Here is a 21705-nt window from a genome sequence, read left to right as displayed (position 1 = left end):
ATCTGAGGCCCAGAGAAGGATGGTGACTTGCCTAAGATCTCACAGCAAGAAACTGGCAGCACTAAGATTTGCACTCAGGAATTCTCTGCTATGTTCCCTTACCCATGGAACAGGTCCCTAGGCAGCTCTCAGCCTGGAGCCCGTTGTCCCTTAGGTCTTTTCAATGTATGGCAGCCATGGTGGTTTTCACTCAGCCTTATTGGACTGGAGTGGGGTAGTGGAGGGACTGACTCAGCAGGCGGTGGTGTAGGAGGAAGAGAAGATACTGCAGGGGTAGGTATCTGAGAGGTAACTCAGAGAACCCCAAGAGGAGAAGGGGGCAGAGGCAGTATGAGACAGGGCTCAGGCCCCTCCCATTACATGTGGCTCCTCCTCCCTCAGCAGGAGGCTCTTTCTGGGCAGCCCCCCAGGAGAGGAGATTAAGGGAAGCCCGTGGAGGAGGGGGAGCAGGGCACACCCATGCTATACCCTCCCCTGGTCTCTACCGAAGCCCTTTCCCTCAAGCTAAGAACTCCAGCTGTGATTTGGCCTTAGTTGCATGACTCTGAGTAGGAGGGAGAGGATTCTAGATCCCCTTTTTGGGGGAGGTCGGTGGCAGGTACATGCTTTTCATCTCTTTACTCCTTTTCCTTCTGGACATGAACTAGACATGGCCCCACCCTTGAGGAATCCCCGGTCACCTGGGGACACAGCTCCTGACTCCAACGGTTGGTCATTAGTGCTGGGCCAAGGGATGTCTCAGGGATTGTGGGAACCCAGAGGAGGAGGTAATATTAGAGCTGAGCTTTGAGGGATGGGTAGGAGTCCCTCAGGCAGAGAAGAAAGGAGGGCATTGTGGGTGAGAGCAAGTGGAGTGGATGTGGCCCAGGATAGCTCCCTGCCCTCTCTCTCCTCCAGCCCCACTAGCCACCTGTCAGTTCCTCTAACACAGGGCTTCTCAACCTATCTGTGGTGAAAGACTAATTTTTAAAAAACAAGAACCAGTACTTTTGGAAAATGCCATAAAAATGAATGATTAGAAAAATGAAACAAAAGCAGACAAGCAAAATACAAGTCCAGGGTTTTACTGTTAGAGTCAACAGACAAAAATTTCTCTGTTGGGCGCCAGGGTGGCTCAATCGGTTAAACATCTGCCTTCAGCTCAGGTCATGATCCCGGGGTCCTGGGATTGAGCCCCGCATCGGGCTCCCTGCTCAGTGGGGAGTCTGCTTTTCCTTCTCCCCCTTCCCCTTGCTTGTGCTCTCTCTCTCACTCTCTCAAATAAATAAATAAAAATCTTTTAAAAAATTTTCTCTGTCAAAGGGTTCTGAGAGTTTATAAAAGTCTACTCTCGCTTTTTGCAATTATTTTATCACAGATGAGTAACAAGTAGCTTGGACTGGTGCTGGTCTGCGGACCGCACTTTGAGTAGCATGGCCCAAACACACCATGCCTCTTCTCACCTCCAGCTCTTTGCACAAGCTTCCCTTGGCCTGGGATGCCCTTCTCCTGCCATCTTTGCCTAATTTGTGTTCTTCCTGCAGAGCTCAGCTCCAACAGACTCCTTCCTGGCATACTTTACTAATCCGCATCTGCTCCTCAACAAGGTCAGCGCTCTGTCATTAATGATCTGGGCACCTCTCTGTCACTCTGTTCTTTCACAGCCTGTGAAGGACCATGAAGGCTTGTGTCTATCTTACTCCTCACTGTCCTTAGTGCCTGGCCCAGAGAAAACATTTGCTGAGCTCAAAGAGGATGCAGGGGCAGACCATGGGGGGCTCGAATGCCAGGCTTAGGAGGTGCAAAGCCACACATGAGCAGTGGGGAGCCATGAAAGTTATCTAGCAAGGGAGAGACCCAGGGTCAAACCTGTGCTTTGGAAAGCCAGTTTTGGTGGCCACGAAGGCAGCAGAGTGAAGCTGGGAGGATCCCCTTTAGCCCCCTGGAATAGTATCATTACTGCTGACATTCATGGACCCCTTGCTGTGTACCTGCTCTGTGCTGAGCCCTGTCCACACACTACTATGGCCTCATTTCACAGAGAAGGAAGCCGAAGCACGTAAGAGTCTATGTGCATGGTTCTCACGCTGTGCTCCCCAGAGCCCGAGGGGTACTGAGCAAGTCTTCAGAGTCTGAGCAAGGTTCCAGGGGAGCAGACAAGACTCAAGGTCCAATCCCTGCTTCCCTAAGACTTCTCCGCTCCCTTTTTCCATTTTAGAGATTAATGTCTACTCCAAGAAAGGCTCTCTGGCTTAAAACAGCTCGAACACCCCTGGGAGAGCGGGAGTCAAACTGTTTTGGAAATAGCTGACCAGGGCCAGACAGGAGCGCTGGCCTGCTCAAACCCTGAGAAATGCTGCAGGGCTCGGAGTGGGGCCATGCGAGAGGGTGGGCTGGAGGAACTGCCCTTCTCAAGAAGCCGGGGGAAGCTGATTTCCCAGCCAGCCTCTTGCGCCGCGGCTTCCCTGACCCTCACCGGCATCTTCGCCCTCGGGAGAGAAGATCATATCCTGATTACGTGCAGGGGAGAGCGGAAGGGGAGGGGCAGCTACAAGGAGGAGCTGGGGGCTGGGCCAGGACGACCCAGCATCTGTCACTGGCCTGTTTCTTGTGCAAGCTCCTCCCCTTCTCTTGGCCTCAGTTTCCCCATCTGAACACAAGAAGGAATGGTAAAGCATGTTAGGAAAGAGGTTTTGGTTTATACCAATCTGGGTTCTGCTGCCAGCCCCACCCTCTAACAACTGGGCGGCTTTGGACAAGTCACTTCACCTAAGCTGCACTTTCCCATTCTGTGTGTAAGATGAAGATAAAAGTTGTCTGGACCTTGTCAGGGCGCCTGGCTGGCTCAGTGGGTAAGAGCACATGACTCTTGATCTTGGGATTGTGAGTTCAAGCCCCACGTTAGGCATAGAGATTACTTTAAAAAAAATAGTTGTCCCAACCTTGTTTTTGTTTGGGTCCCCAGGTGCAGACTCTGAGGCAAGTGATTAGTGTTGCAGTGATTTATTATGAAAATGTTCTCAAGAATCGAGCCCCGCGTCGGGCTCCCTGATCAGCAGGAAGCCTGCTTCTCCCTCTCCCACTCCTCCTGCTTGTGTTCCCTCTCTTGCTGTGTGTCTCTCTGTCAAATAAATAAATTTTTAAAAAGTTCCCAAGAGAAGCTGGTACCAAAATGAAAGAAGTGGAGGTGGGAGGAGAAGGAAGCCCAATAGGATGTGATCTCAGGCCAAGCATCAGCATCAGCCCCAGGGGACGCGGAGTGTGAATGACAGCTCAGTTGTCCCCACTGGGGCTAGGGAGCTGGGCCTTTGGATGCCTGCACCTGTCAGGCATTGCCGAAGGACTGCCCCAGGAGGACATACTCTCCCAGGCAGTTTGGGGACACAGCATCTCTTGGAAGAGTCACAGATGCAGGCTGTTAAGAAGGAGCCACACGGGGCGCCTGGGTGGCTCAGTCGGTTAAGCGTCTGCCTTTGGCTCAGGTCATGATCCCAGGGTCCTGGGATCGAGTCCCGCATCGGGCTCCCTGCTGAGCAGGGAGCTTGCTTCTCCCTCTGCCTGCCGCTCCCCCGGCTTGTGCGTGCTCTCTCTCTCTCTCCTGTCTCTCTCTGTCAAATGAATAGGCAAAATCTTTAAAAAAATAAATAAAAATAAAGGCACATGGAAACCAGGTATGGGCACAAGAAACAAGAAAGAGGGATCCCAGGCCATGCAGACTGATCTCCTTTAGTGTCCACTACACACCTCGTGGGGTTGTCACGAGGACAAAGTGAAACAGCTCATTACAGCCCTTTACACAGGGCCTGCCGTGTCGTAAGTGCTCAAAAGATGGAATCTGTGGCTTTTCCCACGATGAGTACTAGCAAGCTGGGTCTAGTGGGTGCCGAGGGCCCACGCAGGCCATTGCAAGTGGTGGGGCTCCTTTTGCAGCCTTTGTGCCTGATCCTGTGCTCTGCCCTTGCCCTGACCCCTCACCCTTTCCCGGGCAGCTCCAGTCCATGGTGGATCTCCTGGAGGGCACCTTGTACAGCATGGACCTGATGAAAGTGCACGCCTATGTCCACAAGGTGGCCTCCCAGATGAACACGCTGGAAGAGGTAAGGGCAGAGCTCTGCCCAGGAGCCAGGCTGGGTCAACACTGGGAGCCAGGGGCTGTGCCGGAACGGGCCTGGGCCATTCTGCCTTACATTGGTGGCTGCTGAAAACTGGAGTCCAGCAGGGAGCTGGGAGAGGGAGATACAGGCCTCTGGGTCCGGACTTTGGAAAAGGGGTCTCACTGGGGCTCATGGGCCTACAGAAGGCTGGAAGGCTGGGTGGAGAAACTGAGGCACCAGCTGATTGTCTGAAAGGGATGTGGAGGGGGCTGGCAGGAACCTGCAGTGGCCCTCAGTCCACCAAGACCAGGACTCACACATGACACAACTCCAAGGCCACCGGTCACATAAAATGCCACATAAAAGTGCAGGACTGGCCAAGCTCACTGGGGCAGGGCTTAAGGCAGCATGGCTGGCCCAGGCCCCACTTGCAGTGGAGGCTGAGGGGCCGAGCGTCTTCTGGTCAGTGCAGATGTGCTAGAGGGCTAGGCAGGTGGCCAGGACTGCCCCCTGAGGGCAGCGACAGAGTTGGGCAATCATGGGGGTCCAGGCTGCAGGTTCAAGGTTTGCTGGCATGCATCTCTGCTGGCACGGGCCAGGCCTCCGCCTGTTTCCTGCATCCGGCCCCTGCTAGGCTGCTGGGAGCCTGGGGACATGCAGCTGCCAGGAGCGGGGTGTGGGGGCTTCCTTTCCCAGCTTCCTTTCCGGAGGGAGGGGGCACCTGGGCATCCTGTGCCCCAGGGTGGGAGATTAACCCCTTACTCTCCCCAAAGTTGGGGTCACAGTGGCTTGAATTATCCAGAAGTGTTTGGTGTGTATCTCCTAGGTGTAAGGCCCTTGCCAGCATGGGAGTAAGGTTACCAGTTGTTGGACTTCTACCATGCACCAGTACTTTCTGTGCACCTAGTAGATGCCGGACTCTCCTGTCGCTAGCTCTGCAGTTATCCCCCTGTGACCCTTCCTCCTCTAATCTTAGGAAATGTTAACTCACGTCATGTAACCAAGAGCCAGACGATCTGGAGAGTATGTCTGCAGTGGCTGGAACAAATCAGAAATGATTTCCGAAGCCACAAAGAAATGATTTTTTAATTATCTTCTGTTTTGCATTATCTGTGCTTTGCTTCTGTTCACTAAATGATAACTCTAAAAAAAAAAAAAAATAGGCTTATTGCTAACTCTGGGTGGAGGTGGAGAAAACAGCCTCACTCGGGAGGAACTGACTCCCTCTGCCCAAAGGAACAACATCACTCATTCACTTTTTAGTAATCATTGATCATTACGTGGTCTCTTGGCAGCACGCTTTATCCACGCGTGGCTGTGAGTGCCACCACGCAGCACCTGTCCCCTTGGGCCCCGCTCAGGAGCCTGGGCCATGAAGCCTGACGGCAGAAGCTGGGGTGTCCCCCTCCAGGGGGATGGGGGGTGGCTGTCAGAGGAGGCTAGAAAGACCTTGGAGTCCTGCCCCCACAGAACGTCAAGCTGAACCTGAGCCGGGAGAACGAGGTAGTGAAGGAGAGCATGCGCCACCTGAGCGAGCAGCTGAAGCGCTATGAGAATCACTCGGCCATCATGATGGGCATCAAGAAGGAGCTCTCCAGCCTGGGCCTCCAGCTGCTGCAGAAGGACGCAGCCCCGGCCTCGGCCGCTGCCCCAGCACCCGGCCCTGCCAGCAAGGCTCAGGTGAGGCCGTGGCCCTGGCGATGGGGCCCGAAGGTGGGTGGGCTTGGGAACACAGTCTGCCAGGACCTCAGTCCCGAGGGCCAGCTGGGTGGGGGTTTGGGGTCACAGGACAGGGCTGAGGGCTAGCACAGCTGGAGAGTCCCTGACAGGGTGGGGGGCAGGGGCCTGCAGTGCAGCGAGCACCGTTGACAGAGGTAAGCTGGGAGCAGATGTGGGGATCCAGCTGAGGGCTCTGTTTGCTGAGGAAGGCATCTGGCGGTGTTCTCATTCCCATCCCCAAACTAGCAGAGACAAAACTGTAGAAATGACCCTCCCTGCCTGGCCCTGGGAAACCAGGTTGGCTGCAGCAAAACCACTTCGAGCCTCCCCTAGTGTGGTTGGGCCCCTGGCCGGGTCCTGCCTGCTCAGGGGCAGGTGGGCAATGCCTTGGGGACCCTGCAGACTAACACCACTTCATCAACCCAATCTGGGGTGGAGAATTCCTGCAGCATAACACCCAGACATTCCGTGTTCAAGCTCAGCACAGAGTGAGCAGGGACACCAGGCAGAGCCACCCAAGATCTATAATACACCTTTATGCACATTTGTAAAAGGTCCTCCTCTCGACAAATTGCCTAAAAGACTGTCCCTCTGGGCAAATGCAGAGAAGCCCCCCATAGGTGGGCAAATTGGACAGAGGCTCCTTCCTATGATAGATACACCCTAGGGGGTGTGGCTTGGCAAATGGGAGTACAGACTGGATTTCAGTGTCATTTGTGCCCCTTAGGCCAGTCACCCTCAGGCAGGACACAGCCGCTCCATTCCCCACAGCAGCCTTGCGGTTTAGAGTGGGGGATCCTGACAGCCTCTAAATCTGATTTCTAAAGTCTAAATCTGACTTGCTCACAGACATGATCTCAGTTAATCCCACAGCCACCTGCAAGGGAGGGACAATCATTGCGCGCTGGGCAGATGAGGAAGCCTAGAGTGAGGCCCCCCGTGGGGAGAGGGTGGCCGCGCCGGGACTGGAACCTGCATCTGCGTGACTGACAAGCCCGGGCTCTTCCTCTCCCACCTCCTGGCCCCCCGTGCTGACGTTGTGCTGACATTGTGCCCATCTGTGTCTGCGGCCGGGACCGCCTCGTTGCTGATAAAGCGTGGAGGAAGCCTGGTGCCTGTGGCCCAGGACAGGCTTCCTGCTTGTTCCCGTGTCAAGTCCACAGGCGCAAATGAATGCTGTTTGGGCCACAGCACGGCAGGTCTAGAGACTGCACTTGCTGTATCTCCTGGAGATTCTGCTTGACAGTGGGTGATGTCACGGGGCCTTTGTTCTTGTGCCAAGTGAGCAGCAGAGGCCTTTAAGAGGAAGTGAGAATGAAATCTACAGGACATTAGAAACTGCATGCTTGGGGGCGCCTGGGTGGCTCAGTCGTTAAGCGTCTGCCTTCGGCTCAGGTCATGACCTCAGGGTCCTGGGATCGAGCCCCGCATCAGGCTCCCTGCTCCGCGGGAAGCCTGCTTCTCCCTCTCCCACTCCCCCTGCTTGTGTTCCCTCTCTCGCTGTCTCTCTCTCTGTCAAATAAATAAATAAAATCTTAAAAAAAAAAAAAAAAAGAAAGAAACTGCATGCGCTAAGGACAATGGCCTCGGTGGCCAACCGTCCAAGTTGGCCTGAGACTGAAGGGTTTCCCGGGACGCAGGACTTTCAGTGCGGAAACTGGGAAAGTTCCAGGCACACTGAGATGGATTGATCACCCTGCCTTGGAGCCTGAGAACCTCGCCCCTGCCCACAAAAAAAGACCCATGAGCGAGAGAGAGACAGGGATGAGAAGCTGACCTCCTGAGCAGCTACCTCCTTAGGGAATTAACCATTATAATCTACCCCCGGGGGTGAGTATGCAGGGGTTTGGAAATGGAACAGGAACTTAACCTAGCAGGTTGGGCTTCAAGCCTGCAGGGGAGCTGGAGAGCTGAGTGGGGAAACTGAGGCACGGCCCAGTCATGGATGTAGCGACTATGGGAGGAAAGCTGTGAGTTCACGAGCACCTGACACCTAGGGCCTAGAGCAACGTGACCACTTCCAGCCCCCCCGCGAAGCTGAGCCTCCATGACCTCCCGCAACACCCCTTCCCCCGCCCCTAAGTCTGAGATTTCCCTTCTCTCTCAGGACACAGCTGGAGGGAAAGGCAAAGACAACAACAAATACGTCAACGTTCAGAAGACCTTTGCAGACAGGGGCCTCACAAAACCTCCTAAGGAGAAGCTGCTGAAGGTGGAGAAGCTGAGGAAGGAGGGCGGCAAGAGCAGATTCCCCCAACCCACAGCCAAGCCCCGGACCCTGACCCAGCAGCAGGCCATAATCCGAGGCATCACCTACTACAAGGCGGGCGGGAAGGAGGTGACTGAGGCCGTGGCCGGTGAGTTGGCGGAGGACTGGACCCCGGCGGAGTGGGGGCTTGCTGCTGGATGGCTGCATCCCAAGCAAGGATCACCTGCGGGGATCCAGTGTCTTCTCTACAGTCAAACTGCCCCAGATTTCAGCTCTCCTGGTTACCTGTTGGTGCCCTTGGCTCATCCACACAATGAGATAGTACCCCTCGTGGGGTTGTTGGGGATGAAATGATTGAATCAACACAAAGGGCCACTCGGTTCCTCTCCAGTATTTTCCGCTATCTCTGCCCTTATTGGACTTTTCCTTCTTCATTCAAAGATTTGCTGAAGGTCCACTATGTACGTGCCATATCTCCCAGAGACTCTGCCTAACATAGACTTCACAGTCCAGTGGAAAAAACATACCCATGACCAGGCAGCGGCCACAGGTGGGGTGGGAATCCCCAGAGGCTGGAGCCAGGCCAGGGTTCTGGGAAGTGTTAGGGGGCCTTCAGAGCACCTCTTATTTCCAGAGTAGCCTTGCAATGGATGGCCTCCCAATTCTTATTTTCCCAAAGGAGAGCCCACAGAGTCCTATATTTTTCCTGCAATCCATGGGGGATCACACTGAAGGGCAACCAAGTAATTAACCAAAAAAAAAAAAAAACCCACAAGAGACAAAAGTCCCTGGAGTACCCAAAGTTCTAGGCCGTCCCCACTGGTGTGGCTCCTGATTCTTCCTCTGAGGCCCTCCCCAGACGCCTGCTCTCCTCTCATGCCCCAGAGAGGTGTCCCAAGCCTGCTCCCCCACCCTGGATCCCGCTGACCACCTCCTTCAGTGAGGCCCTCTGCCCACCCCATGTCCAAGGGGCCAGGAGGTGGAATTCAAGAGCCCCCCCTAAATTCTTGGCCTCTCAAGGCTCAGGGGCCTCTTCCCAGACCCCCCGGGGGTAGTTGCTGGCTGTGAGGCCTGCTAGCTCCTCCTGGCCACAGTACAGCACCTCTGACCCCTGGCTGGGCACTGCCCAAGGACAGCTGCAAGCAGCTGGCTCTGCCAGCGAGGCCCGTGGGAACAAGGCCCTGGCCCTGGCAGGCTGCCAAGGCCAGCCCCCCACCCCCGCCAAAGGGTGTGCTCCATTCCCAAGAGACCCCAGGGGCTGCCCTACAACAGGGCCTGGCTAAACCCTATGCAAAGAGGAAGGCTGGCAGGGAGAGAAAATGAGAGAAGTCAGGTAATTGTCCTGGCATCAAGGGGCCTCAGCTCCTGGGGGCCACACCATCCCCTTTCCTTTGTCCCTGGCATCACAGTTTTCTGTGGGTTCTCACAGACCCTGTTGGACTTGATCCAGATGAGGAAACAAGCTCAGAGAGGTGAAGAGACTGGCTCCAGATTTCACAGCAAGTTGGTGGGACAGGAACCCAGCTCAGTGGGCTACAGAGCCAGCCTGAGACCCCACCCCAGCTCTGTCCCCTGCTGTGTGGCATTGAATCTTCCTGTTTTTCCTACCCAGACCCCATCCAGCCCAGCCCAGACAAGTGTGTGGGTCAGGGATGACCCAGAGATGGCCCCAGACAGGTCCCACGGGAGCTGAAAAAGTCATCCCATCAGCAAAGGCTTTGCCAGCGAGATGGGGGCGGAGGGGGGGCCTGCCCAGAAAGCTTCGAGATCAGAGACAGGAGCTGAGTGAGGGGGCAGAGAGACAGAGACCTGGGGTCCAGAGGTGACGGGAGGCTGGCTGCCCCTGCCCCTCCCTGCTTAAAGTGGCAAATGCTGGGTGAGAGGAGCTGTCGGCTGGGTTCCAGAGGAGAGGACCAGCAGAAAAAAGTCTGTAAAATGGGAGCGAGGGTGTCTCCCTCCTAGAGTTGAATCTGGGACGGGAAAGAATTGGGACAAAGTATTTGACACTTAGGAGGGAAGGGGTCTCATGTTCAGCACCTCATGCATGCCGGGACCTGGGCAAATGATGTGTATACATTTTCCTCTAATCAACACAACAGCCTAACATGGTGGACCTTATGACTCTCGTTTCATAGAAGGGGAGGCTGAGGCCCACCAAGGCAGGGGACTCGGCTGAGGTCACTCAGCTGGGGGGCTTGCAGCCGGTCTGCTGACCACAAAGCCTCCCCACCGCCCACTTGTGGAGGTCTTTCACTCCTCAGGGCCTCCCCACTTCTCTCCGCCATGGCCCCAGAGCTGGGAGCCAGGTGGGCCTGGGGAGGACCGTGGGCAGCCGCACGGGACGTGAGCACAGGGTCCTCTCTCCGCAGACAACGCCCTCAAGAGCACTTCCTGGCTAGAACAGCGGCCGCCCAGGGTGGAGGGCAGGTCACCGGAGCCCAACTCAGCGGAACATGACAAGGCTGGGCCCAGGGCCTCAGAGGGAGCGGACCTGGCCTCTGGCACTCTCAGTTCCGACCCTGTCCCCACCCCCACCCTGACTCCCACCGCCCGGCCCCAGCCCACCGAGCCACCTTCACACCCAGATGTCCCAAGCCAAGGTGAGTAAGCCTCACAGGGGTCAGCAGGGTACAGCCCATGGGCCAGATCCAGCCTGCAGCCTGGTTCTCTATGGCCCTTGAGCTAAGAACGGTTTTTACATTTTTAAAGGGTTGTGAAAAAAAGAATACGGGACAGACGTATGTGGTCTGGAAAGCCTAAAATCTTTACTGTCTGATCCTTTGTAGAAAGCTTGAGGACACTGATAGTCAAACAGGTAGTATTTTCAACAAATCCTTCCTAACATGTCACCTAGAATCCCATCATCAAATCCAGCAACTGTTCCCACTTCTTTACTTTTTTCTGTCCACATTTGTACGTTTGGCTTGTGTCTTTTGGTAGAGATCTTTCCCATTAAATCATCGAGCCCATCTTTCTGGAGGGTATCTTGGCTACCTGTGACGACAAGGTCTTGTTAAATCCGTTCCCCACTTCGGTCCTGGTGCGTTCCACTTCCAGGAATCTTTCCTCAAGGGTCCATCAGCAATGTGGACAGCAGCTGCAGCTTACCTGCCCCTCACCCCCAGCCCATTTCCAACATCAGAAAACTGGAAATAATCTGAAGATCTCACACCGAGGGGACTGGGGCACAGCTGTCTGGTGGCTTGGTAGAGCCTTGAAATCACATCATTAAAAGCCATTTAATGATGTGAGAAATTGCTCAGTGGAGGGAAAAAACAGGATACATAAAATTGTATATTCAGAAGAACCACGGTTTTTAAAAGTATGTCTGCATGACTGTATATACAAAGAAAAAAAATGGAAGGAAATACAACATATTTAAATTTTTCTTTTGATATTGACATTTTTCATTGTTTTTATTTTCCTCATTCTCCTTTGCTGAATGTTCTGTTTTCTACATTGATCAGACATTGCTTTGATCATAAGGGGAAAAAAGGCTGCAAATATGGGGCGCCTGGGTGGCTCGGTCGGTTAAGTGTCTGCCTTCGGCTCAGGTTGTGGTCCTGGGATCGAGCCCCACATCGGGCTCCCTGCTCAGCGGGGAGTCTGTTTCTCCTGCTGCCTCTGCCCTCCTCCCCCCACTTGCACTCTCTCTGTCTCTCTCAAATAAATAAATAAAATCTTAAAAAAAAAAATGCTGTAAACAAAATATCGGGAGGGGTTTAAGTAAGACCCAGATAACGTTCCTGGACTGTTGCTCCAGCTCCGGGGCCTGTGGGGCTGAGGACCGAGTGCTGCTCCCCTTGCCCCCCACAGGCAGAGAGACGAGCTGTGAGGGCACCCTGCGGGCCGTGGACCCCCCCGTGAGGCACCACAGTTACGGGCGCCACGAGGGAGCCTGGATGAAGGACCCTGCTGCGAAAGACGACAGGATCTACGTCACCAACTACTACTACGGGAACAGCCTGGTGGAGTTCCGCAATCTGGAAAACTTCAAGCAAGGTTGGAGAGCTGGAAGTTGGGAAGGGGGCAGGGGGTGGGCGGCCTGAGGAGGGTCTCCCACGGAGACTGGCAGGGGGTGGGCAGCCTGAGGAGGGTCTCCCACGGAGACTGGGCCCTCTTGTGCCTGTGCTTTCCTGTGGTCCGGAATGTCCCAGCCTGGTCCAGCTCCACATGATCAGCCACACCAGTGAGGGGCATCTGAGGGCACCCCCTATGTGCCAGCATGGAGCCAGGAGCGGGAATGCAGCAACAAACAAGATGGGCAAGGTCCTGCCCTCAGGAGCGTAACTTATTGTCAAGAGGAACAACACTTAGGGTGTCCTCTTCTTGAGGACTTATTACGTGCTAATCACGCCATGTGCGTCAGCTCATGGTAGCTTCATAATTCTATGGGGGGTGGGGTCAGTACTCTGTTTTACAGGAGAGCAGAGCCCCAGGCCTTAGAGGAGCTGCAAGTCTGGGCAGGGAAGGGCAGAATTTTGGTTATCGGATCTGGGGCATGATGGGGGAGGGGTCATTTAGGCCTCACCCGCCCTCCAGAAATGCACGGTCTGAAGCGAGAGGCAAAGACCTAAGGAAATAACTTCAGTGTAGTGTTTGAGGGAAAGCTCAAGGGACTGTGGAACCCAAGCCTGGACATCAGAGAAGACCTCCCAGAGGAGGAGGTGATGTTGAGCTGAGCTTTGGAGGAAGAGCGGGAAGAAGCCATAGAAAAGGGAAAGGGCCGGGCGTTCCAAGCAGAAGGCCCAGTGTGTGCCAAGGCCCGGCAATGAGAAGCAGAATGGCCTAGAAGGGAGGTGGGGGAAGCATAAGGAGAGAGTAGGCTCAGGCAGTCCTCGGGAGCCACATCGAAGTTTGGATTTATCCTGAGAGCCTTGGAGTCACCGGGTATGGCCTGGAACAGCCAAAGTCCTTCCTCTGCCAGGTCCAAAATTGACCTGATGCCTGCCTCAGGCAGCTCATAGGCTGCTGTGGAGGAAGCCACTGAAAAGTGCCAAGACCAGGGTGATGGGAGGCCAGAGGGGAGGCCCTCACTCAAGCCCAGGGAGGTGGTGGAAGGCTTCCAGGAGGAGGTAGTATTGGTGGAGGGCTCTGAAAGATAAGGAGGCATTCCCCAGGCAGACAGCACTGGGAATGCAGTCCAGACAAAAGAAACAGCCTGGGCAAAGGCCCTGAGACAGAGCCCTGGGGCTGTCTAAATCCCGACTGCGCCATTCCATAACTGGGTGACCTTGAACCCTCTGACCCTGTTTCCTCCTTGGCAAGGGGGATGCTGACAGTACCTGCTTCGCGGTGGTCGGGGGTAAGAGGATTGGCCCAGCTCCGAGCCCATAGCCTATTCGGTCTCCCCTGCTTGCTGGGCCACTCGGGAGCCCCGGGTGGCCTGGCCGGCCCGCCGGCCCCGGTGTGAGCATCTGCCCCGCACACAGGCCGCTGGAGTAACATGTACAAGCTGCCGTACAGCTGGATCGGCACGGGCCACGTGGTGTTCCAGGGCGCCTTCTACTACAACCGCGCCTTCACCAAGAACATCATCAAGTACGACCTGCGGCAGCGCTTCGTGGCCTCCTGGGCACTGCTGCCCGACGTGGTCTACGAGGACACGACGCCCTGGAAGTGGCGCGGCCACTCGGACATCGACTTCGCCGTGGACGAGAGCGGCCTGTGGGTCATCTACCCCGCCGCGGATGACCAGGACGAGGCCCAGCCCGAGGTGATTGTGCTGAGCCGCCTGGACCCCGGCGACCTGTCCATGCACCGGGAGACCACGTGGAGGACGCGGCTGCGGCGGAACTCCTACGGGAACTGCTTCTTGGTGTGCGGCATCCTGTACGCCGTGGACACGTACAACCAGAAGGAAGGCCAGGTGGCCTACGCCTTCGACACGCACACAGGCACTGACGCCCGGCCGCAGCTGCCCTTCCTCAACGCGCACGCCTTCACCACCCAGATCGACTACAACCCCAAGGAGCGCATGCTGTACGCCTGGGACAACGGCCACCAGCTCACCTACACCCTCCACTTCGTGGTCTGAGCCGGGACCGGCGCTCACAGGAGAGGAGTGGCCGTGGGCGTGGCTCCCCCACAGCAACTCCTGCAGGGGGCTCCGTCAGCACATATTGATGGGGGTCCAGGCCCGGGGCAGGTGCTAGGCACGTGGCACAGCCAGGATAAAGCTTCCTTGGCACCCAGTGGATTAATAATCCCTTCCACTTGCAGAGCACCATGCCAAGAGCTTCACATGCACAAACCCATTCAGTCCTCCCAGTAGCACCCCCGGAGGTAGGGATAATTAAGCCCATTTAACAGATGACGACACTGAGGCCCAGAGAGACCATGTCCCTTGCCTGAATAGCCTCAGTTTGGATCAGGCAGGCCATGCCGTCACAACAGCCCCGTTTTACAGATGAGGAGACCTGACTGTGCTCACCTTCACCTCCAGGCCTCTCCCTACTCCTCTAGATTCTCTTGTTCTCTCAACTCCGTCTCCCTTACCCCCGGGGCCATTCAAAAGCAGAGGCCTCGGGAATCTCCGCACTATGTGGCACGCTGCGTCCCACCCCCGGCCCCCGTTCTGGCTGAACTGTTGGTGGCCCTGGGCTTCAGGCCCCTGGCTAATGTTCCTGCTCCTTGCCTTTGGCCACCCCCCACCCCCCCTCACCCTCTGTCCAACCACATTCCAAACCTCCATGGTCACCCAGCCACTGAGCAGAAACCGCACCCCGAGGAAAAATACCAGCCCCTGTTCCAAGTTCCCCTCCCTCTGTATTCATGTTTATTTTCTCTTATTCCTCCTCAGTGCTGTCATTTGTTTCTGCAGCAGCAGCTGAGAAGGCCGCCGGCAGCTGCCTGCCAGACCCGACTCTACCAGGGTGGGGAGCTGGGCCAGGCCCTGAGGCCCCCTCTCCACCCAGAAGTGCCGGCTTTGGCTACATACCTAGGCCATGGGACCTGTCCTCAGCCCCTCCCAGAGCCCTGGGGCCTGGGGTCCATGTTGTCCTTTCTCTCTGGACCTTTGAACCCACAGCTTAGATGTACTCAGGGATACCTTCAGGTCTGCTGTGAGCAAGACCCTGGACAGGGCTGGGGTGGTGCCAGGATGAAACAGATTCCCTCTTCCTTGTCAGTCCTGACCCGGTCATTTGGTGGAATGACCCAGCAGATTTTTTGTGGTTTATTTTGGGGGGGCGCTGGGGGGGATTTGAGATCTGAGCGGTTGGGTCCAGGGGAGGAATTGGACCTAATGGTTGCAGGGAGGTGCTAGAGGATGGAAGCTGGGAAGGAAGGAGAAGGCGGTGTGTGGACCAGGCTTTTCCAGGCTTCAGAGTTATTGGTGCCAGGACCACCCTGAACCCGGGCCTTGGGGCTGAGGATGCACAGGTGGGCCGTCTCTCCTGGTGCTGCTGGTGACCCCCCTGAGCCTCAGACCCAGGCAACCCATAGGACATAGACCTTAAAGCCTTCCCCTCATCTGCTTTGGGTAGTATTTTCAGAGCTAGGAAGTTCACCAGTCTAACTCCCTGTTTCACCAAAGGAGAAAGAAGCCCCCAGAGAGGTTTAGAGAGTAGTTTGGGGCCATGCTGGGGAACAGGACACAGCTGATCTTCCAGAAGGGCTTTGTCTATTTCCTTTATTCTTCCGGCTTAGAGGCAGCTCTGCCTGGGAAGGCCATAGACTCCCAAGGACCCAATCCATCCCAACACCTTTGAGAGTATTTACTGTTGATCCCTACACCACCCCCTGACCCTGCTCCCCTCATCTGTCCCCATGCCAACTCCTGCATATCTGTATATTTGGACACCCAGCTGCATACCCAAGAGTGTAAGGAAAAGCATTTTGTGCAGAAGACGTCTCTTTCGGGCATGGTCAGGTGATGTTTTGTTTAAGCTGAACTCACCCCTGAAATAGAGGGGAATGAGGATAGCCAGCCAAGCAAGGCCTGACTCATAGTGGTGGACACATCCAGCCTCCCCCACCCAACCGTCGGCGGGCTCCACCGAACAGTCTCTTCAGGGGGCTGCATTTCCCTTGGCCCTGGGTGTGGGTTTTACAAGATTGTGTCTTTCATGATATCACAGCCTAACCATGTGAGAAGTGTTCAGACTCCTCTTGCTCAGTAGTTGAGAAAAAGGAAAGTTAGAAAGGATGGGATTTGGGAAAATGGAAGGACGAGCAAAATTGTTTTTGGGGGGGCGGTGATGCAGGCTGCAGCCTCCAAGCCTTCACTAAGCCCCTTCTGTTTTCAGGCCTTAGTGTGTGGGGTTTTGTGGTAGCTATTTTCCTCACTTTACAGATAGTCGAACTGGAGCCCAGACGTGGGTCACTTGTCATGAAAGCAGTTAAATGGGGAGCCAGGTCTCAAAATCAGGTCATCTAAGCATCACCACTGACTGAGCATCAAGTGGGCCACGCATGCCGGGTGCATATTCTTGCTTCGTCACAACAGGGAAGGTCTATACTTGGAATGTGCCCATTTTACAGATGAAGAAACTGAGGTGAAGGGACTTACCCAAGGTCACACCGTGGCTTAGTCTGTGGCAGATCGGGGTTTCAGGGCTGGTCAGTCCATGTTGTTTGCCAACTGCATGGCACTCCAAGGGCAGCTCCAGAAGTGTCACCAGGCCACAAGCTGCATCCAGAAAGGACACCCAAGAAGGAAGTTGGGGTCAGCCTGTAAAGAGCCTTGAATGCCAAGCCAAAGACTGCCTCCAATCACATTTGGAACAAAGTCAAGTATAAGTTAACAGAGAAAAGAAAATTCTAAGACAATTGGAATTGATTCCATTGCTCATGGGAGGCAGGGACGGGTTTCTGTCATGGACTTTATTGCATTTGGCCACAGGTACTTCAAATAAGAAAGGACCTGGACTGGGGAGGACCAGCGTTTCTTATTGACCTTGGATGTGAGGGCAAAGGAAGCTGTCTCTGGTGTTCTGAACATATGAAGGGGCTTGGGCTGCTGCCTTGGATTCCCCCTAGAGATTTCTAGGCCTTGACATTTAATTTGCTCTGTCTGCGGAGGAGAGAAGGGGGCCTCTGCCTTGGAGGCAGCCCAGAAAGTGAGGCTGGGGTTTTCCTGGGAATCATTTGAGTGTTCCTGAAAGCCTCTGTGTTCCAAAGCGTCATGTTCTCCTTGACAACATTGGAAACCACTCTGATGACAGGAGAACACAGCACCGGATGGTTGTCAGACAGCCTGGGTAGGAGTTAGGGAGGCCTGTTGGGATCTGGCTCAGCCTCTTCCATGCTGCATGCTTGGGCAGGGTAGGGACTGACAGAGGAGACAGATGTCAACTCCCTTTTATGGCTGAAGACCTACAGCTTAGGGAGGACTAAGGGCAGCTGAGGACCCAAGCAGCACCCTCCCAGAGCTAGAAGGCACCTGGACACACATTCTCACTGATGCACCCAGGAATCCCCAAGGTTGGCATTGCTTTCCCTCCTGACAGGTGATGAACCTCAAGTTCAGGGAAGTTAAGCAACCTGCTCAGGGTCCTGAATCTAGCAAGTAGTAGAGTCAAGATTTGAACCAGGTGTGTGTCTATGCCAAAGCCCCAAACTCACTGTTATTAGAAATCTTGTGACAGTCGTGTTTTCTCTTTTGCTTTGGCCGCTGGGAACCTCAAAGTCAAATTTGAGATTACTTTTAACAATTGTACTGAGTCACCAACTGGACTCTGACTTCATTCTAGCTTTCTGCTTTAACCTTTACCCAGATCTGTTTATTTTTACTCCATTGTATTTTATCTATGTTTGTAAGTTGCCACAATACCTTTTTTGCAACAAGGTGGCATATACCTAAATAAAGACATGATCAAATTTCCATTTGAAAGTCTTGAATAAGTGCTGTGGTCTGCTTCCTTATCATAACACAAACATTTCATTTCCTGGGAAAAAGAGTGTTGTGGAACCGAGGAGATGGGCCTTGAGCATCTTAGTCCCACATTTCCCAAACTTGTCACTCCTGTACAGACCTTCTTCATGACTTTTGCCGTTCCCCTTGACCATCTTCAGTATGCTTTACGGTTTCTCTTTCAGATGATTTCATTCTTTTTACTAAAATAATTTTATTTCAAAGGGAAGTTTAATAAGCTGTTAGCAAAAACAAGTTTTTAAAGGAGGAATATTACAATAGTAAAAAAAAAAGTCAGTGACCACCATGCAAGGTGGCTGGGATGGGACACTTTTGAAAACAAGCAGCACCATTGGTTTCTGGTGGTTACTGTGCCTGTGATCCCTGGGCCAGTTGTTCTTCGTGCAAAAAGCCAGATTACCAATGTCAGGGGGTATAAAGGACAGACCAACACCAAGTGGACATTGACCTTGATGTAATCAGAGGGATGGGACTAGAGGGAATAGCTTCTCCATGTGATTCAAGGGCCTTTCGCCTGGTGGCTTAGGTACCTCTCAAGAGCTCTCAAGCCACTGATGGTGACACGGATTTAGACCAACTTCCCCAAACACAAACACACACACATTCAGCTAGGCCTTCCCTCCCCAGCCTTGGCAGAGCTGGGCCCTGTCCCTGTGGCCCCTGGCAAGAACAAGGGTCCCGCTTCCCCCAGGACAGACAGCCAGAAGCATGGTGCTAGCAGGGGCTGATAAGCCCTGTCCCTCTCACCATGTAGACCCTGCTGGAGCTGACACAAGCAGACCAAACATGGCCGGGCTTTGGGTAATCTGCATCGTGGCCTCTCCACTCAGGCCCTTGGCTAGCCCTAGCCCTGCCTGTTCCCCACTGCCCCATCTTCTCCGACCTCTGCATCAGCTGCTCAGTCTGGCTGCTATCCTGGTACCTGCACTTGGGCATGGCTGCCTCCCTCTGGCCATGCAGGTCTCAGCTGAAATGTCACCTGCCCAGAGAAGCGATCCCTCAAGGCTGGGTCTGAAGCTGGCCCCAGTCACATTGAGTAAGGCACAGGCGAGGCTAGGTAGGGAGAGACAGGGAGGGGGCCACCTGACGAGGATCACAGAAATCCCAGATGGAGAAATGTTATAGACAAGATATTAACCAGAGAGAAGGGAACATAACAAATCCCCTTTGTTCTAAATATAGAGGAGACAGTTTCATAATATTTACAAATCCACTTGTCTTAAATGTTATAGACAAGATATTTACCAAGGTCCCTGGTCAGTTTTCTATAAAAGACTGACCATAAACGCCCCCAGTGGCAACCCATTCGGGACCCCTCTCGCTCTAGAGAGCTCCTTTTCTTTCCTTTCTGTTCTCACCTTCCCTTAATAAACTTTCCCTTCACTTTGCCCTTTTGTCCCCGAGATTCACTCTTGGACTCCGTGAGACAAGAACTCGCAACAACATGCTCTTTTGTCTCTTCACTGGTGGGCACTTACATTCGTGTACTTGCCTGGGGTTTGTCTCCCCTCACTGGGATCAGAGCCCCATGAAAGCAGAGCTGTTCCCCACCATGTCACCAGCACCCAGGAGACCCCCCCCAACAAATGGCTGCAAATGACCGGGCAATCTGTGTCAGAACTTTGGGCAAGTTCATACAGGGTCCGCTCCAAATATGTTACCACTGGATGGGCCACGCTTCTTTCATGAATTTGTGCAGCATAAGTCAGGTTCCACACAGAAATCTCTGGACTGCAATCTCGGATCATTAAGGCTGGAAAGCAGACAGGATATTCCCAGTGACTCCCTCCACCCTGCAGTTGGATGAAAACGGGGAAACCCGGGGCGCCTGGGTGGCTCAGTCCGTTAAGCGTCTGCCTTCGGCTCAGGTCATGATCCCGCGGTCCTGGGATCCAGCCCCGCATCACAGGGAGCCTGCATCTCCCTCGGCCTGCTGCTCCCCCTGCCTGTACTCAAGCTCTCTCTCTGACAAATAAATAAATAAAACCTTAAAAAAAAAAAATGAGAAAACCCATCTTCGGGGGAAAATACTTGCCTAAACACTGCTCTGCTCTGCAGCCAGACGCTCAGACGGCAAAGAAAGCTGTAGCATCCCGGCGCTGGACGAGACAGGCACTTGGCTCTGGGTCCCGATTCAGCGTTCCAGGCAGCTCGGTGGCCAACAGAGGCCCGAGGCTGTAGAGTTCAGTGGGCTGGGGGGCTGGACTGACTGACCTCTGACCCTTACCGGCGTGGTTGACAGCACCCCGCGCCAGGGGGAGCAGTGGTAAGGCTAGTGCAATTCTGTAAGCCCTGAGCGTGATGCCCAGCACACGTGGGCTTCAGGAAATGGCAGCCACCGTTGCCCTTGTGACCAGTTAATGCGCTGCTCTGAGGGACAGCCAGCTCTCCATGTCCTGCCCTGCGGGCTCTCCACCGTGACTGACACCTGTGTGCTGGCCTCGGGGGCACCGAGCTGCCCTGCGAGCTTGCTGGGAGGCGGGGACTCAGACACAACAACACCCACCGGGTGCACTTGGTGCTCCGCCAGCGGAGATCTCAGAGGGGCTCCACGTGCCTTGCTAAGGAGTGTGGGCTTCTCCCAGAGCCACGGAGGGACCAGGACCTCCCAGCCTGCCTCCACGTGGAAGCAGAGCCTCCCCTGGTCACCCTAATGATGTCGTCCTCAAAAGGGGACGTCCTCTCTCTCTGCCCTTTCCACTTTCTTCCCTGGTTTCAAGCCCTAAAACTCCCCCCTTGGCTGGTGTGGAAAGGAAGAAATAAAAATAACTACCTGTCCCTGGGCACTCAACGTCTGGGTGTGTGCTCTGTGCCAGGGGGTGGTGCTCCGTCTTTCCAGCATGTCCTTGGATCTTTCCAGTTAGCCCACACGGTAAGTACTATCGCTGTCCATGTTTCACAATTGAGGAAACTGAGCCGCCCACCGCTACCTCATGTGTTCAAGGTCACACAGCTGGGGGTGGCTGAGCTTGAGGAGTCACCCTCTCAAAATGCGTACCAACCTCAGCTCGTTCCAGAGCCACTGCGCAATGTTAAAAGGTGATGCCCAGGGACCCCCACGGGCCAACATACCAGAGTCTCTGACGGAGGACTGAGATTCAGTGTTTTAAAAGCTCCCCAGCAGATTGTGCTGTGCGTTCAGGGTTGAGGCCCCCCCTGCCCCTCGCCCTCCCGCCACTCAGAAAGAGCACCTTGAGCACAATGGGGTGGATCTGTCAGATGCCAGGTTGCACCCAGATTAGCATCCTCTGCCCTGGCTGCCGCAGGAGAGGGAACAGAGAGAGCAGGCCTCGGCCTGGCGTGTCAGCCATGTCTCCCCAGGGCGGCTGCCGCTGGGGGTGGGGTTCCTAGGGCACAGAGCACAAAGGCTCCCTCTGCCCCCAGGCAGTGCCCAGATGCTGCCCCGCCTACCCAGCCCGGTCTGAACTCTGCCCACGTCTGGGACCAGCCCTTCGACCCCCCACATTCCAGCAGGGACCCCATGAGGCACGAACAGACAGGGCTTTCAGGATGCGTGCCTGCCAGGGAGGATGCATTATTAACGAGAATTATCTGCCATGAGCACTGGGTGGCATTTCACGTGCCAAAGGTTGGCTGGCCCCGCCCTGGCCCGGACTGCTTGGCTCCAGGGCCCTCATTCCAACCGTGCAAGGACAGAAACTTTATTCTTTTCCACAGCCAGAGGCCTCCGCCCCTCACCATCTGTGCAGCCCCCCTCGGCGATCCCCTCCACCCCCACCCAGGGGCCAGAGCTTTCCTTCTCCAAGGCTCAGCGCAGAGCGGGTTACATAAGGGTGATCCGAAAGTCAAGTTTCCCAGGTCTTTTT

The 21705-nt window shown here is 54.8% G+C and overlaps 1 protein-coding gene and 1 long non-coding RNA gene across 3 annotated transcripts in view; one reads left to right on the top strand and one right to left on the bottom strand.

Moving 5' to 3' along the window:
* OLFML2A (olfactomedin like 2A) overlaps positions 1-17827 on the top strand; it is a 29481-nt gene extending 11654 nt beyond the window's left edge. Inside the window, exons 3-8 of one of the 2 annotated variants that reach the window (XM_035015827.1) lie at positions 3969-4076; positions 5544-5753; positions 7900-8149; positions 10371-10601; positions 11818-12003; positions 14804-17827. In XM_035015827.1, the coding sequence (XP_034871718.1) occupies positions 3969-4076; positions 5544-5753; positions 7900-8149; positions 10371-10601; positions 11818-12003; positions 14804-15036 (1218 nt within the window). In that variant the 3' untranslated portion in view covers positions 15037-17827. Of the gene's footprint in view, positions 1-3968; positions 4077-5543; positions 5754-7899; positions 8150-10370; positions 10602-11817; positions 12004-13433 lie in introns of both variants that reach the window. The other variant, XM_035015826.1, reaches the window with a different exon arrangement.
* On the bottom strand, positions 10947-16586 carry LOC118017694. Its single transcript, XR_004681213.1, has 2 exons — positions 16514-16586; positions 10947-11337 (listed from the first exon to the last, which is right to left on the bottom strand). It is a non-coding gene; the product is annotated as an uncharacterized LOC118017694 (long non-coding RNA).
* Positions 17828-21705: the final 3878 nt, after the last annotated feature.

The sequence above is a fragment of the Mirounga leonina genome, unplaced genomic scaffold, assembly GCF_011800145.1.
Source record: "Mirounga leonina isolate KUSES-001 unplaced genomic scaffold, KU_Mleo_1.0 Mir_170, whole genome shotgun sequence".
Taxonomy (NCBI): domain Eukaryota; kingdom Metazoa; phylum Chordata; class Mammalia; order Carnivora; family Phocidae; genus Mirounga; species Mirounga leonina.
Note: the sequence above shows the minus strand (reverse complement) of the source record. Positions and strands in the feature narration are given on the sequence as shown.